The 17,234-nt window shown below is 36.8% G+C and overlaps 1 protein-coding gene across 1 annotated transcript; it reads right to left on the bottom strand.

Annotated features, from left to right (window-relative positions):
* Nucleotides 1-2,048: 2,048 nt before the first annotated feature.
* Nucleotides 2,049-14,750, bottom strand: LOC108668968 (protein scylla). Its single transcript, XM_018156245.2, has 5 exons — nt 14,227-14,750; nt 5,851-5,951; nt 5,276-5,385; nt 4,324-4,476; nt 2,049-3,575 (listed from the first exon to the last, which is right to left on the bottom strand). Exons 1-5 carry the CDS (start codon nt 14,279-14,281, stop codon nt 3,494-3,496), a joined length of 501 nt encoding a protein of 166 aa, XP_018011734.1. The 5' UTR covers nt 14,282-14,750; the 3' UTR covers nt 2,049-3,493.
* Between the last annotated feature and the right edge of the window lie 2,484 nt (nt 14,751-17,234).

Genomic DNA, 17,234 nt, shown 5'->3' with positions numbered 1-17,234 from the left:
ATTAACAACAGAAGCAATTATCTTCAACAAATTCTTCAATTGAACAGGTTAGAAATGTTTTAAGGTTCGATTACCTCATAATAACTACAAAGCTGTTTTAATCTCGCTGGAAATATGTGGTTTAGTTTCGTTTTTAAATAGATCGTTTAAATTCATGTGCACGCTGGCGACATACGTTATGTGGTGACTTAATGGGCATTGACGTTAGTTAATTACAATACTTATCTAACACGCATAAATATTTTCTTATCATGATACTATCATGTTTGCTTCAGCTGGGTTGCTCATTACCATTCCTTGCACATTGAAGTGAGCTCAATATATGTACTGATATAAAGTGTTTTCAAGCAAGTCTGCTATCTCGGCTCTCAGTTTATCTGGAAACTAACTACAAAATTAGGATGTGCAGCAAGTTTTAACAAACAACACAGCAGTTGTAATAATTTATTAGCAAAAATAGAGGCGTGGCGCCAAGTTACTCAGAAAAAGTCGCAAACATTCATGACCAAATAGTAGTATATATATTGTAGCAGGGAGCTGACACACGGAGGCCTAGTCCATCATCAAACATAGACGATAAAAATCTGTTATGAAACAAGACATTTCTGTAAAATAACTTCCCACACTGAGTACATATTGTAACAGTCCCTTCGATTAACTTCTGGGAAAAATCTGATTTTGAAATAATTACAAAAATTTGAATTGAAAATTTGAAATAATTACAGAAATTTTTCAGTTTACATGAAGAGAGTTCATACGTGTATAATACACAAATTTTCCAGTGAAAAGCGCACGAAGAGCATGCAGCTGAGGTGATCCATTTCCCAAGAAAGTTATCACTGCCGGGACATGATTTGTTGAGTCACTGTTCGCCCCGGCATTGAAGGCAATCACACTCGAGACGGAGAATGAACACAAAACGTGAATGAATGCTCGAGTATAACGATGATGATTAAGCAACATTTATTATTCATGATTCAGAACACGTCAAATATTCATTTATTCATAAGAGCGTTTTTACGATAGTTAAGTACTGCAAGATACGAGATATCAGTCAAACCGGACCTGATATATGACGTTTATAGAAGCAGGTCGTGGTAAGTGTATTAGATATTAGCTTAACCGTTGCTTTCAATTGGTTGTCGTCACTCGTAGGTGAATTATAATTACTAAATGAATTAGTAATTTATTTCCATAAGTATAAACATCAATAATGCTGCTACACATTTACTAGTAGTCTAAATATCTATGTCGCATTTCTTGGTCAAGATAATTGAGACATTAGAACACATCACACAGATGATGAAGGGGGTAATTGTCTATTACAATTATAGACTATAACAGCCATGCTTCGAAGATAAATTATATTCGACAAAATTGTAGCTTCAGCCTCTGTACTGTTATTTAAATTAGTCTTTTTCAGTAAATCACAGAGCATCCTTTGAAATAACATTCTTAATGGACTAGAAATGTCAGTCGGTAACGATTTCTTTTTGTTTTTAGCGCTAAAAACTTCGAATTAAACAGTCGCAAAAATATTTGATTAAATTAACCTAAAATGCGATGAATTAGCACGTACGTAATGTAGCGAAGAACATAAGATTCGTGATGGAAATTAAAACTCCCATTAAATTTTTTTAACAAATAAACTTTATAACTTTTAACTTTTTATGAATTAACATTATCGCCAAAAACCTAAATATTGGAAAGCTAATACTTGCACAAGCAACGTTCTTGTTCTAATATGCATATCTTTCATTGATAGAAGAATGCTTTGATGAATGATAGGAGATATCTAGACATCTACATATATGCAGCTCACTGCTCTTACTTTTGATTTATACAATGCGTATCATTGCATCATCGCATCATGATATCATCATATCATTGCATGATTTGCATCATCGTATCATGCTATCATCATATCATTGCATCATCGCATCATGCGGTCATCGCATCATGCTCTCATCATATCATTGCATCATCGCATCATGCTACCATCGCATCATGCTCTCATCATATCATGCTACCATCGCATCATGCTCTCATCATATCATGCGATCATCATATCATGCTATCATCATATCATGCTACGCGTCATCGTTCGGCCATGTCGTCGAAGCAAAGTTTTATAGCCTGCGATGCATCAAATATCATAAAATCATCGGGTTAATGATGGCAAAGAACGAAAATGCCTAATAAAAAGCCACCAAAAACCAAGAACAGACATTTTTCTAATGAAAAAACTAGGAGAACAAAACATAGATGAATTCATTTAAATGCATTGCAATACGTTCAAGTCACTGCACAATACTCGTCCCTGCAGCATTTATACTAAATCCCTGCACAATACAATGTAGAAAAGTTGAAATTTATAAATGAAAACTTGAATTCTGTAAGTTATCAAGCCATTGAAATGTTAAAATGAGCTAAACAATAAAGATCTTATGAAGGGCAGACTATTGGATAATTGGTCCGACAAAATAATGCATCAACTGCGCCATTACACACCCTGTAGTTATTCATTGGCCTGGGATATTATCACATTTCATCAACCACAGACGCATAACTTGTCACAAATTAATTTGAGAAATCGACAAAAAATCATTATTGTGATAATGTATAGCCATAACTTAAATTAAACTGCAATGACAAGTCCTATTTGATTCCAGTTTACGCAGGCTGTTCCCTGAAGAAGCCATTTTGCGTAAACATACCCCACGTATTACCATGTGTTAAAAACATGGTGTAACTTGAGGTACACATGTTAAAAGTATAAGTACTAATTGAGATTTAAATTGTTCTTTCGGAATAATTTAAATCTTAAATTTAAATTAGCCATACGGGAATAAAATATGCGGTTCTACAATGGTCATTTTCATTTTTTTGCTCTAATTCATTGATAGTGATTAATATTTTTACAATTATTTACCCTACAGTTTCACTGGTCAATTCCAAAGATAGTTTACAGTCTAACTCCCAAAGAATAGAACTTCATGGAATAAAAAGTTTTGTAGTATCTGCACTTTTATAACGTCTTCGACCAAGCTATTTGAATTAATTCCATTTTCAATTAACATTTATTGATATTAATAATCTTCTATTAGACTTTTTCTTGTTTTCTGAATTCACTTATTGTTGACACTTGAGTTTGTGTTTGCTTGTACAACACCTGAACCTCGGTCAGCTCCCGTTACACATCTGCCTATTCAATATATCGCATTCAAAATTTATAAATTTCAAAATTGCAGAGCGGTGCGAACACTACAATGTATATAAGTCTCCCCTTATTATATATATTCAGACCGTTTTCCAACCCAAAATTGTATGCCCGTTAATTTTAAAACCCCAAATTGGATGGCTATTAAATTATTAAATGCATAGCTCGTCACAACGGCCATCAGTTCTTCTTGTTCTTGTCTTGGCGGGCCGCTGCACCGCTGCCCTCGAGGACCATGCGCTCCAGCTGGGCATAGTACAGAGGGTCTGAGGATCAGAGGGTCTGCAGACGCCGCTTCTCCAGCAGGTAGCCGGGGCTGATGCAGACCACGCTCTCCGTGCCCCACCCGAAAAGTCTGTGATGAATAAATAAAATATATAAATGAATACAATCGCAATAAATAAATAAATGAAATGAAAGACTGCTACGAATAAAACCATAGCTCATTAAAAGTTTTCGGAAACGAGTAGGGGTGAGTAAATTTAATTGTTGGAAGATTCTAATAATTATTGATTCTCGCATCGCGGCGACAGTTCAGGCAGTAAAGAGTTTATTTAGGCGTCAACAATTCAAAAGAAAAAAATTTTGCCTTAGAATGTACAAAAGGTACTATTTCAGCTCTTGATGATAATTGTTTCACCCAATAATTATGGCATGAAAATTAGGCCAGGTTTCAACTAGAAGACGACAACCAGCTAATTAGAGGAGCCAATAATTATTAAATAAAAATATGACTGTTTAATAAAATCTAACATGTAGTCAGAAATTGAATTCTATAATCGAAACTACAAATTAGGCTAGGACTGTAGTAGATCGATCAAACTAATAATTTCTTTAGTTTACCACCTATTTATTTATTTTTTATTTGGGTTGTGACCTGAGCATCGTGTAACCTGAGCATCGGCTGCGGTCCCAGTTTAGGCTGAGTGTGTCAAAGTGAAAATTTCTTCATTGTATCACTTAATATTAATAATTATATGAGTTGTTACCGAAGCAGCGTGTTGTTGTTATGAGGGCAGCTGCGGTCCCTGTTTAGGCTGAGTGTGTCAAACTGAAAATAACTTCATTTTATCACTTAATTAATTAATTATATGAGTTGTTACCTAAGCAGCGTGTTGCTGTTATGAGGGCGGCTGCGGTCCCGGGTGAGGCTGAGCGTGAGATGCGTCGTCACAGGCAGTTTGGGGTCACACTTTATCCTGCCGATAGAAACGCGCTCCTCTCCATCACGGTACTCTATTTGCAGCACGCACCCTCTGTAACAACAATATATTTAATGATATAAAAATATTCATAAGTTTAATCGGTGACACATGCAAGTAATGAATAATTAATAGAGAGTTTCAACCAAAATTCATAATAAAAATTGAACTCGTGTGGGAACGAGTGTCCATGAAGGCAGAAAAAAGTTTATCGGAAAGTTAACTTTCCTGTTACATCATTTACGTTGCTCATATTGTAATATGACGACAAGGGGTGTTATGATAACAAAGGAAAAAAAAACATGTTCCTGTTTTAATATTTTCACAACGAAAAACTACACCACGACAGCCCGGACATTAACCCTTATAGTACTGCGTACGTACAACTGTACCTAAACTCGGTGCGTTAATAACCTTGCAAATTTCGGTGCAGGTTTTTAACCTTTGTTATCAGACCAAGGTTAAAAGATGAGCGTTTGACCAACAAGCTCACCGTATGCGGTAAAGTTCGCCTATTTTATATTCGCCTGTATTTATTTATTAAATAAGCTCTATACACCGCATAGTTCGCCTATTTTATAATTGTCAGTAGGTATATAATAAATAAATAAGATCACCGGATGCCGTAAAGTACGCCCATTTTATATTCGCCTGTATTTATTTAACAAATAAGCTCTATATACCGTATAGTTCGCCGATTTTATAATTGTCAGTAAATAAAAAATAAATAAGCTCACCGTATGCCGTAAAGTTCGCCCATTTTATAATCGCCTGTATTTATTTAACAAATAAGCTCTATGTACCGTATAGTTCGCTTATTCTATAATTGTATATAATAAATAAATAAGCTCACCGGATGCCGTAAAGTTCGCCCTCGGTTACGCGTACGACGTCCCTGGCGAGACGACTCAGGAAGTCGGCAGCGACCATCACAGAGACGGAGCCTCCCTCGCACCCTGGAACCTGGCATGCAAACCAACATGTTGAAGATAAAAATACAAGTTAAAACTACATGTATTATGAGTGGACATTGAGGTGGACCATCCAAGTGAGTCATAATTAGGTCTTACAAACTACAGGTATTATGATGAGTGGACATTGAGGTGGACCATGCAAGTGAGTCATAATGACGTCTGGAAGACTTTATTCCTCATCAGTCGTGTTGAGCGAGCAAGCTTGGTTTGGCAACTGGATGTCGTCTGACTTACTGTACTCATATTGTAAAACACGTACATATTGTACTCATATTGGCTCCAAAACAATCAGAATACTTTGGGTGTAAAGGTTTAAAAAAAAAGCATGGCTAATATAAGACTATTCGGGCATATACAATCGGTAAGCCGTCAAAATATGTTAATTATTATGTTAAGGTTATGTTAATATGAGTAGTGAAGAAAAATTTCCTTATTTATGATTTATTTCAATAACCTGTGCCAGGCGGTTGCTGGACTTCTGGATGAGTTTCCAGATGTGCTTGGAGAGCAGCATTGCGGCCGCCTCATCCTGAGACTCGCGGTAGTCGAAGAAATCTGCAACGAGATCGAAATAAATATTATAATGACGAACTCGACAATGAATGAAACAATAATCCCACCGAAGATAATCTAGCTCCATTTATTTTACACGATAGAGAGTGCACTCCTTAATGAAATAAATCGATATGGTATTCATATTACTTTATAGATCAGAGTAAAACGTACTGTATGAAGAGATGGATTATGAACAAATTTTAGCTTAAAGACAATATCCCGCCACTGCTATATAAATTATTTACCCAACATGACATTTAAATGTCATAAATTATAATGAATACCGCTACGTAAATATTCCGCGGGCGAAATGGTAATGGTCCGTAAGTCATCACAAAGTAATAATCCAATAACCGTAATCAATTTTTCATGATCGTTGAAATTTTTTTTCTGCTCCATCTTCTTTGACAAAGATTACAAGCCATCACTTCACCCCCACGATGCAGTCTATAGGTTTCAGAACAAAATCTATTTTCAGACGACTTAGAATTCATATAAAGACACAGAAAGCGAAGACGCTTCAACGAAAATTGCCTCGTCAAATTATAAAGGAATAGGCTCGGGGTGTGACGCAGGCAGGCCAGTGAACGTGAGAGGTGACTGACGTCACGAAGAGTGACCGCGGATCGATGCAAGAGCTGCGCAGTCAGCGTAACAGACGGTGAATGCAAGTATAGTTAAGTGCATCCAACTGACACACTAGCGCCTGCATGTGGTCACATGAATCTGAATTGCAATCATACAAACCTGGATGTATGATTTTCAGAACCTATGCGTTTATGTTTCCTACGCGCATATATTTCTTCCACACATGCTCAGTGTTCATTTGCAGCAGTAGAAAGGCGTTAAATTTGTTCTGTCAATGTAATTTTAAATTATTAAGTTTATTCGTCAATAAAAACTGATAGCAATATCTAACCAGATTTGAATAAAAATAAAAGTTGGAATAAAGTTAAAAGTGCGTACAACAATTTTCTAGTTAAGTCAGGTTGCGGTAGGCGATAGAAAGAGTTATCCTAAACCTTGAATAAAAGTTATTTTTATTGAATTCCTCGCTGTAGCCTTGTAAGGTCAGACGTTCATTTATTTAAGCAGCGACAGTATTTGTAAACTTCAGGAAAATTAGCCGCGAGAGCCAAGGCAAAGCGACGCGTTTATAACCACCACAAGCGCTTGCATTTGAACGAGGTCAGGTCAAAAATACCAGGTTTTGTGGTCTATTGACCATGAGATATAATACGCTCAAGGCTTTGATCGAGTAAGAGAACACTGAAGCTTCTCACTTCCTATACCAATTCAAAGGAATAGAGCGCAAATCTTTGTTTTCCGAACCGAAGATTCAGGAATTCTGATTAAATTGATCTCTATTCAACCATATTTATCTTGAAGATTATCATGACATGGTCTTATGGTTTATGGCTGAATATAAAAAGGATGGATTTCAACGATGCCGTAATTTATGTCTATACCAGCACATTAAATCTCTGTAATTTCTGTTTCATGTGAGAAGTTTTCATGTGAAAAGAGACGCATCATTGATATTTTTTTACCATGATATCAAGTTTCACTATTCAAGTCACGTACACCGCTAACGGCATTTTGAAGTGTTTACAATAAATCAATCCTTATATGCTAACACAACTATTTTATATGGAAAATTTTTCAAGATTTCTACATTGTCATATGAAAAATACCTATATATTCTGAAGGGCATGCATTCATCTAGCTTATTAACTTGACCTCGAGCTGCGAAATGAGGACGAACAATAATTATTAACCTCTTCCAGCGGAACATAAAACATCGATTAATACTCGCCAGAGCCTTGTCCTAGAAACGGGCCAAGGTCGATCCCTGACCAACTTTATATCTGGGGCCACTGAACCCTCTTCGCCCTCTCCCCGTCGTCCATTTCTATCTAAAAGAATATTAATCAGAAACCTTCAGTGTAGTGCCTGAATTTAAAAAAAATTGACAAGTGTCAGTTTTTAGTTTCTTTCCAACTCACTTATTTTGTTATTAGCGAAGAAATTGAAATTTGTTAAATACAAAATGCGCCGCCAAGAAGCTCATGAATGATGTCAAGGAAATCAGAACCTGACACAGCGGCGACCCAAAGAGTCAGGAATGCATGGCGTCGCTTTAGTGCTCATGAGACGAAAGCATGTCAGTTTGTCTTGAAAATAAGTTTAAAAAGAAAATGTACGAAGAAAAACCTGAGGTCACGATTATGTTCTTGCAAATTGTCCCAATATCAGAAGGAAAGGGGACCAATTGTGTAAATTAAGCGGCTTTATAAAAACACTTGTTCCACTTCAATGTTGGCAAAGTAATCAAGTGCTTGAATCACATGCAGGAAATCCTATGAAGTTTTATTTCTGATCTTCAGAAAATTCGGAGCAACGTCTTAACGCCTACCTGGCGACACTGTGCTTCCCGTTACGAAAGTCGAGACAACGCAGGCTGACAGTGTTGAAGTAAGTGAAGTGAACCAATGTGAGGTCGGTAACGGGTGCGATCAATTAGCAAGTGAGCTGCATATATAACTCGGTCGATGGCTCAAAGGACAAAGCCACAAATACTCGGGGAATTTTAAACAAAGAAATGAGCGAATTGAATACGAGCAGACACCAATAAAGGTTTCCCTGTGGTATCAAAGGTTAGGTTTTCTTTGGCACGGCGTTGTGCCCAGCAACAGGTAATTGAACCGAGGACATACAGGACAGGAATGTTCTTTTTTCACTTCTCTAGTGCCGAAGAAAATTGAGAAATGTCGACGTGTTTTGCAATCGCATTCAAGGCAAGTCTACATCTCATGTTTCGCATTTTGTAAATTTCTTTTATTTACTAATTTTGTTCACAGCGAGGAATATGGAGAGGAATATTTACTCATTTTAAATTGTAATTATTAATTATATATTCTTTATTCTTTCTGGCGCCTCTTCTTCTGCTTATATCTAGATGTTAAATTTAACTTAATGTAGAAGTGGTTAAAAGATAATGGCAATTAAATTGAAATTATACATCAAAGCTTGAAATTTTTCAAACCATCACACGCCGAAATGTTTTACGTTCTGTCCCTAAGTTAAAGAACATACAGTCATCGACTGAAGAATGCAAAAGTCACACAATTTAAAACAAATTAATCTACAGAAATATTATTTAGTTGACTCAATGAGCGAGAATGTGCATTACAAAGGGATTCTTTCTTACTAAATCGAAGTATAAACTAATTTCAGTACACAAAATATGCCAATGAAAATATTTATCACCATAAGGTTTAAATTAATAGTCTTGAAATAATTATAGAACTCTAGGATTGAAATGCAATTTCATCCTAAAATCATGTTACGCAATTCTTGCATTTTAGTTAATGATTATGGGCACCGTATGCCATACCGCCAAACTGCCATGCTGGACGATATAATTTATTAGTTTAGGACGGCGGGACGAACAGAGCGCGACACACGCGCATGCCTGGCAAGCACAAACCGACAGTCGCCGGATAGAGACCAAGTTGGGTTTTTCTCAGCAACACGTGTCCAGTGCATGGCAGAGCAAGAGCGACAGTCGCTGCCAGTAAACTTACGACCTGCAGCTCAGCGGCTGGCAACACCGGCGAAAATCTGCCGCCATGTGCATTGTGCATACCAACCTCAAGCATCTGCTGCCATGTGCATTGTGCATACTAACCTCAAGCATCTGCTGCCATGTGCATTGTGCATACTAAACTCAAGCATCTGCTGCCATGTACATTGTGCATACTAACCTCAAGCATCTGCTGCCATGTGCATTGTGCATACTAACCTCAAGCATCTGCTGCCGTGTGCAATAATAAAAATTGTGCATACTTACCTACTAATATTATAGTGAAGATTAGATCTTGTATATTTTACGACAGAAATTATTCACAGAAAGAAGATCCTAGTCCCGCGGACCACCGCTAGACTAAATCAGTCAACTTAGTTCGCTATTTATTAGCGTATTGATATAGATGAAATAAATATAGCAGCAAATATGTATATAGCAGCTAATTAATATAGCAGCGTAATCAGCAGCTAATATTTATTACTGATGTTACCTGGTGGTGCGCTGTCGTTGAACGGGAGCTCCAGGTGGCACGCGACCACGTATGTTTTCATTGTTTTGAACGCTTTGTACTACAAAGACCTATTTAATGCCAAAATAATTCATCGCGCTGAAACCATTGTTTTTTGCAGAATAAAAAGATATGTTGAATGGCATCCAAACAGCTTGGATAACATCCAAATGTAGGACTTATGGACGCAGCTGCTTCTTCAATTATTTGTTCGGTTCCTCACACATTCATGATCATCAATTTTATTGAAATATGAAAGTGATTGAGCAATGCATTTGAAGTCATTTGCAAAGAAAATATCTAGCGTTATATGCACGCAATGTAAGCAGTGAGAAAATATGTTTTGGCAATAACATATCACTAACGTTAGGAAATAGAAACATATATTTTGTAAATTATATATGGACAATATAATCCATCGATGTCGAAATTTATATGAGTCTTGAAAGTACAATCCCCCTGCATAGTATAAAAGAGTACTGAAACGGTCAACAAGGGATAAGAGACATACAGTGGTCACTAAATTTCGTAAAGTTGTTCATCTCGAAAGACATAGTCTAAAATATAGTGCAAAAACTCTTTCAGGAAGTGACTCGTGAAGCTTCAAGTCTCTTTGACTTGCTTTCAACACCAAAAAACGACGCCCAACGACAGTGAAGACGAATGCTTCAGTAGCGCCTGCCAACCTAGTCTTACATACAATGTTGACGTGGCGTCACATAGCGAGACGCGAGCTGCGGTGGCGGCACAGGCCATCGGAAATTTCCACTGGCTGTACGAGCGAAACAATAAAAAATCTCCCGTAGACTTTTGCCACTCTGAATTCAGAAGCAAGTATGGAAATATTGGGCGCGATTATATTTAAATACGTATATTTGGTTGAAAATTTCAAGTTTGAAGTGTATCCGTCACATTTTTGGAATCTGAATCGAACAAAATCGCCTCAAAAACTTTAGATGTAAGCCTTCTAACTAACTACCGAATTATCCGCAAATAGAAATTTCAGACATAACTCGCCGCAGTATCAAAGAAAATCCAAACAGATTGGACGACGAAAGCTCATTCGACGAAATGTTATTATAACTAGACAGCATAATGCCTTCGTATGATGCAGGCAATAAAACGAAAAAGCTTACTCTTATAATCAAACGAATAAATAAAAAGACAGAAGTAATACTATGGAAACTTTTTAAATTGCTTGAAACTTTTCGTTAGTTATTAACAATTAATGCTTTGCTGACCAACAATGGTAGCTCATTGTGTGAAGTATCAAGCTTTCATGATTCAATGCTTTAAGAAACTAAGATAACAATCTAGATTACAGTTGAGGATCTCTGCTTTGGCAATATGGCAATTAGTTAATATATATGTGCTTAAAACCGAGAATGGGTCCTGCTAAACATACCGAAAAAATCTCTGAATAAATTTTTTCAATACTGCCACAGACCTGCATTCGGGTAGAATTAGGTTCAAATCAATACAACACATCGAAACGTAAAAATTGTGAAATTGACTTACACGTGTGTATTAAATTGAATATTGAGTATAAAATTTACACGTGTACAAAATTTATTAGATCTGTTGAAATATGCTGGATGCTAATGACAGCAACGGCGGTTTGTCTATGTACGGTCTCCTGCCAAAGCAGCGGCCAAGACTGGTTGACACTTGGTGTGACGTCAATGTGCCTCATGTCGAAAATTAAGAGAGAACTTTCTTCAAATTAATGCTAAATGCATGAAACATTAATAGTTACTTAGTATGACAAGCAGTGCTTCAAAATAAATATTATCATGCAGTATACTTCTTAAAATCATCAAATAAATTAGAGGTCTTACGGACAGCTAACTCATCCACATGTGCAAGCCTCGAAGAAGAGCCCCAATCAATTACGAATCGGGAATTATCAATTGAATGTCAAACAGCGAATGAATTCTGATCAACTCGGTGGGTTCTGAGAAAAGTTTGTGCAAGGAAGCATAAACTGTAATGTAGAAATTATCAACAAAGAACGCGGTGAGTAAATTGAATTCTAACCACTTAAAATTTGTAGGATAAAATCGATGTATGTACATTATCACTGCAAAAGGGTAAATGTTCCCTAAATACTGACTCAAATATGATGACATCGAAAGATCGAGAAAGGGCAAAAAGTCCAGAGGGACACAGTATCACGCGCCAGCTAACTGCGCCGGTTGAATTTTGAACAAGTGCGTTCCAATCCTTGGCAGTCATCGGAGTATTGCGCACACGTCAACCAAGGAAGAGCTGGCCAGGGCTGTCCCGTGACAGGAATACCATATATGGCAATTGGATATACGTGGCCACCGCATCGGTAGGAGTGAGCACGAAAATAAACTGCTATTTTAAGGACGTCAAGAGGGAGTGTTGTTAGGCGCGCAATATCACTGGCGGATAGGTGGGCGTGTTTGGAAACGCAAGCTTCACACGTGGCTGGGCAAAAATCATAAATTTCTTCTTACGTGACATGTTTACAGATTAGCGGCAAAACTCTTGGGACATAGAAATGAATCATGAAATCATACCTACCCCGTTATTTAACAATTTACAATTCATAATCATCGAAGCATTTGGGATGTTTATTTGCTATCCACGGTGGGTGGACTTGATGCCCCCGTAGATATCCCGAAAAGAAAAAAAAGTTGGCGCTTCCGAAGCAGATTAAGTGCTACAGCTTTTACTTACGGTTGAAGATGAGGTTAACAATTTCTCTTCAAGTCAAATAGAACACCTTTCTCCTCAAGTCAAGTAGAACACCCTAAATCCATGCACACCACGGTATTGCTCAATCCTGGTGCTAACCGAGCCTGACTTAATTGCAAGTCTTAATCGCTTGAGCACCTAACAACACCTTAAAAAAACTGCATAATTCCTGTTTTTTTTATAAAAGGGGCATATGATCGTCGATAATTCAGCTGATAAATTATTAATTGGATTTTACATGCGTGCTTCATATGATCAAAACTTCTGCAATAAAACCTGAGGCTCCCGCCTCATCCCAAAAATAAAATGTTTGAGGTTGTCTGGAACGATGAGTTATGGTGTCTATCATGTATCCAGTAGATATACTATGCTTCGGAAATAACAGTAAAGAAATTAGTTTGCATTATTATTAATTGTTTCATTTTTGAAGTAATTTAAACTTACTTAATAGTTATAGCTTATTACCAGTATACCATAGCAACGGTATTAAATATCGGCAATTCAGTCAAGTCTAAGGAAAATATAATAAATATCCGCGTTTCTTATTATTCTTAATGACGGCAGCAACATGCTATTCGCTATAAATGACAGTTGATTTAAAATATAAATGATCTATTGTAACCAGGCTTTTCTTCTTTTGTTCAGCAACGCAAAACTTATTGTTCAGTTCGAGATTTTACTTGCAGTCAATAGCCATACTTAATATAATAGAATAATAATAATTTATAATAATAATAATAGAAGTTGTGCATCGTTTAGTTCGGGATTTTATCTGCAGTCAATACGCATATTTTATAAGTTGAGATTGTTTACTTCGGGGTTTTACCTATAATCAATAGGCAAACTTTATAAGTTGTGCACCGTTTAGTTCGGAGTTTAATTGCAATCAATAGGCATACTTTATAAGTTGTGCATCGGTTAGTTCGGGATTTTCCCTGCAGTCAATACGCATATTTTATAAGTTGTGCATTGTTTAATTAGGGATTTTACCTTTAATCAATAGGCAAACTTTATAAGTTGTGCACCGTTTAGTTCGGATTTTAATTGCAATCAATACGCATATTTTATAACTTGTGAAATTTGTTATTTTTAATTGTAACTCGTCATTAATAGTATGTCAAATGTTTTAACCCACTTCTACTTTGTCTTTTTAAATTGGTAAACAGAAGTTCCTGGTAACTCTTAAAATGTAACAACATGATCCAGTGTTTGAATGAACAAAAATTAAAGAACATTCTAATCTCAGTAAAATGGTCCGATTTATTTCTAGTCAAATGCCTACGTGGACCATAGTTAACTGAGGGCTCAGAAGGGTGGTATTCAATCAATACTTCCTCGTGACACGAGATAAAATATGGAAGCGTCGTAAATGGCACCATACCTGCTTCTGACCTAACCCGATATTTAATAATATCAAGCAGATACAATAATCACGAACTTGTCGTAGTACTCACCACTTGGCAAGGCCGGCAAGGCGGCCTTGTACGTGTTCGGGCGTAAGATGTTCATCGCAGGTCAGCGAGATGGCGGGCGATGGAACAGGTGAAATGGAAAACTCTTTGGCAGGTCTCGGCAAACTTTTAGAGAGTTTTTCTTCCCTCGGTTACTAGGTTTCAATGCTTCGAAATATCCAGCAGCCCAGCAGGTTAAGCACACTTCAGATGTATCCTCTTGAAGAGTTTCTGATGTAAGCGCTGCTTCAATGCAGATATACAATGCTTGCAAAATGCAAAAATGGGTGGGACGTAGTTTAAGGGCTGTAGTAGTCGATAAGACGAATCAATCTTTTCTTAGTCTTCTTATTGGAATCCGCGTTTGCAGCAAGGTTGAGACACCAACTTTCCATGTATACAGCCAATAGTTGAACAATAAAGATGAACTTGAGAGGAGTGAAGAGCAAGCTCAGAGCGCTTGACTGAACTCCTTTACTTGCGGGAACGTAGACCAGACTGAAGGCGTCGGCGGTTGGCGCTCTCTTTATGACTGCCGGAGGTTTCCGCCAAACGACGCCGTCGTGTGCCTCCGTAGCTGCAGCTGCTACGAGCACGCGTGCTCTGCATGACAAGAACTTGTTATGAAATAAACTGCGCTGCATGATATGCGACAGTATTATTGGAACTCAGTTCAGTTTTGTACTTGAAACAAACTTATCTGAGTTTTTTGCTAAGATGCTACTCCAAGTTTTATATAAGTATTGCTCAACTGATGCTTGGGATGAAACTGTTGCATCAGCTACGGTAGCTGCAGAATACAAAATTCTTATCTCGATACCATAATAATAAATTCCTGGAACTCAATTCTCTTACTTTGTCGTCATAGCCTACATTTGATATATATGTATTTGCTGGCTATTATAATGGAAGTGCCGCACAGAAACCCACAAGGGAAAACAAAGTGAAAAATAATCATTGTGCATTTGATATTAAGTTCACTGTACTGTGCACATACTTTTTAGCGCATTTTCTCATTTATGGAAAAAATGCACTATTGTTCTCGCCATGTCCGTCTGTCTGTCTGTCTCTCCGTCCGTCCGTCTGTCCGTGACCTCAAGTTTTCGTCGACGAGAAAATGCGCTCTCTGTCACTCACTGCTGTGAGTACTGAGTTATATTTTTTTTAGTTTTGAACAATCAATCTGAAAGGAGATTTTCTAAAAAAATCTAAATACCTAAATCCACGCTGCATTTGCTGGTAACAATCTATAGTCTTCATTTTTCGTAGTAAGCAATCTTCTACGATTGAAATGTGTATTTGCTTTATGTGAAAATTTTTTTTAATCATTTTATAACAATACTTTCAGAATTCCTTGGTGGGAAGTCATAAGGTACGTACAGTCGATGTTCAGCTAGGGCCTTTATGGTCTTGGCAAAAAAGGAAGGTCTACTGAGACGTGCATACTGTAGAGTGCCAAGTTATTTACGGCCTCTAGGCTTATGTCATCAAAACCATGCAGGAAGCTTGACAGAAAGCTGCAGCCAAATGCGCCATCGAAACTGCATTGAGGAAAATTAGCGAAATGTTCATGAAACTTCAATGCAGAAGTTTGTGCATTTCAATAGTAAACTCTAAAGAATTTCGACGGCGAATGTCTGCAAATATAGAGTGTGTAAAGTCTCGCTGCCACTTCTTAATTGGAATTAAGGGATATAGCAACGGCAGCCAAAACGGTACGTAATTGTCTGCGTCCTTGATCAAGAGGATCGAACAAGGCTGAATGACTGCAGTTATTCTTTTAACACGAGCGTAGAGCGGTAGAGAATAAGTATTTTGATAAATGACCTTTTGCCCTTTACTAACTTGTTCGATCTAAGATAACAATCGAGGCATTACAAGTAATTGCTATATTAAAAAAAAGGTATTCGGCTCATAAGTAATTTAATGAAGTGTGCTATATTGAATAAAGTCATTCTTAAGTCGATTTGTTCATAATTGCGAAAGTTATACGGGGAATAAACTAAAAAGCAACTGCATCACGGTGAAAATAATTATTATTATCTTAACAATGTAATTACATATTTAATTTCTAAGTATGCAATTATTTGAGCCAATCGCGACGAAGCCACAACCTTAAAAATGTATCATTAAGTATGAATAATGTCTGGATCGATGAACGCACATGGCAGTAGAGCTCTTCGGGCATATTTTTTTTAGTGCATGAGACCGAGATTTTGTATACTATCTTTCATAAAAATTTGGCGTAAGACCATTATGATGAAGGAAATATGATCAGTTCCAGCTTCTAGCTTGCAGCCGCCAAGCTAGATTCAAAGGTGGTAGAAAGACGATAGTGTGTGATATACGCAAAAGTGTTTGAAATAATTGGTGCTTATCGATAAAAAAACTGTAGGGTTTCATGGAATTGTTTTTGTAATTCGTAACTATTTTACTTGCATAAACTGGTGTGCATTAACTATAAAAGTTTCGACGTGCAACTTATCCGTTTCTTTTAGTTATGCATTGAAACATCGTTTATTCAAAAAGAAATTTTCATTGTAAACTGTAATAGAATGACTGCTATAGACTTTTCGTAACTGAGAGTGAAAGTCTGAGACCATTCACACGAACACGATCAATCATCAAGGTAACAACAAATGAACAATATTTAAACTTATTTCCCAAACAATCAATTAGACTTGCTGAAGGTCGTGAGGTCAAAATCACATACATCCGCTTCATACTTGTATATATTTTTTGAACAGTGCACGGATAATGACGGATTGAATCCTTTACAGACTATAGCCTACTGCAAAAACCTGTGCTAATAAGGCTTTTGCTTTGTTTGAATTTTATATTGTTATTCATAAGCTCGCATGATGAGGTCGATCTGCTACTCCCATAATTTTAAAAATTTTCAATAATTCGTTTTCATTCTTTCGATTTAATATGAGGTTTAAATACGTTTAAATACCGTATCGATAATTCTGACTATAATTAATTGAGTAATTAAAATTGAGTAAAGCATT

Source organism: Hyalella azteca, unplaced genomic scaffold, assembly GCF_000764305.2.
Source record: "Hyalella azteca isolate HAZT.00-mixed unplaced genomic scaffold, Hazt_2.0.2 contig5386, whole genome shotgun sequence".
Taxonomy (NCBI): domain Eukaryota; kingdom Metazoa; phylum Arthropoda; class Malacostraca; order Amphipoda; family Hyalellidae; genus Hyalella; species Hyalella azteca.
This window is presented reverse-complemented; position numbering and strand designations above follow the sequence as displayed.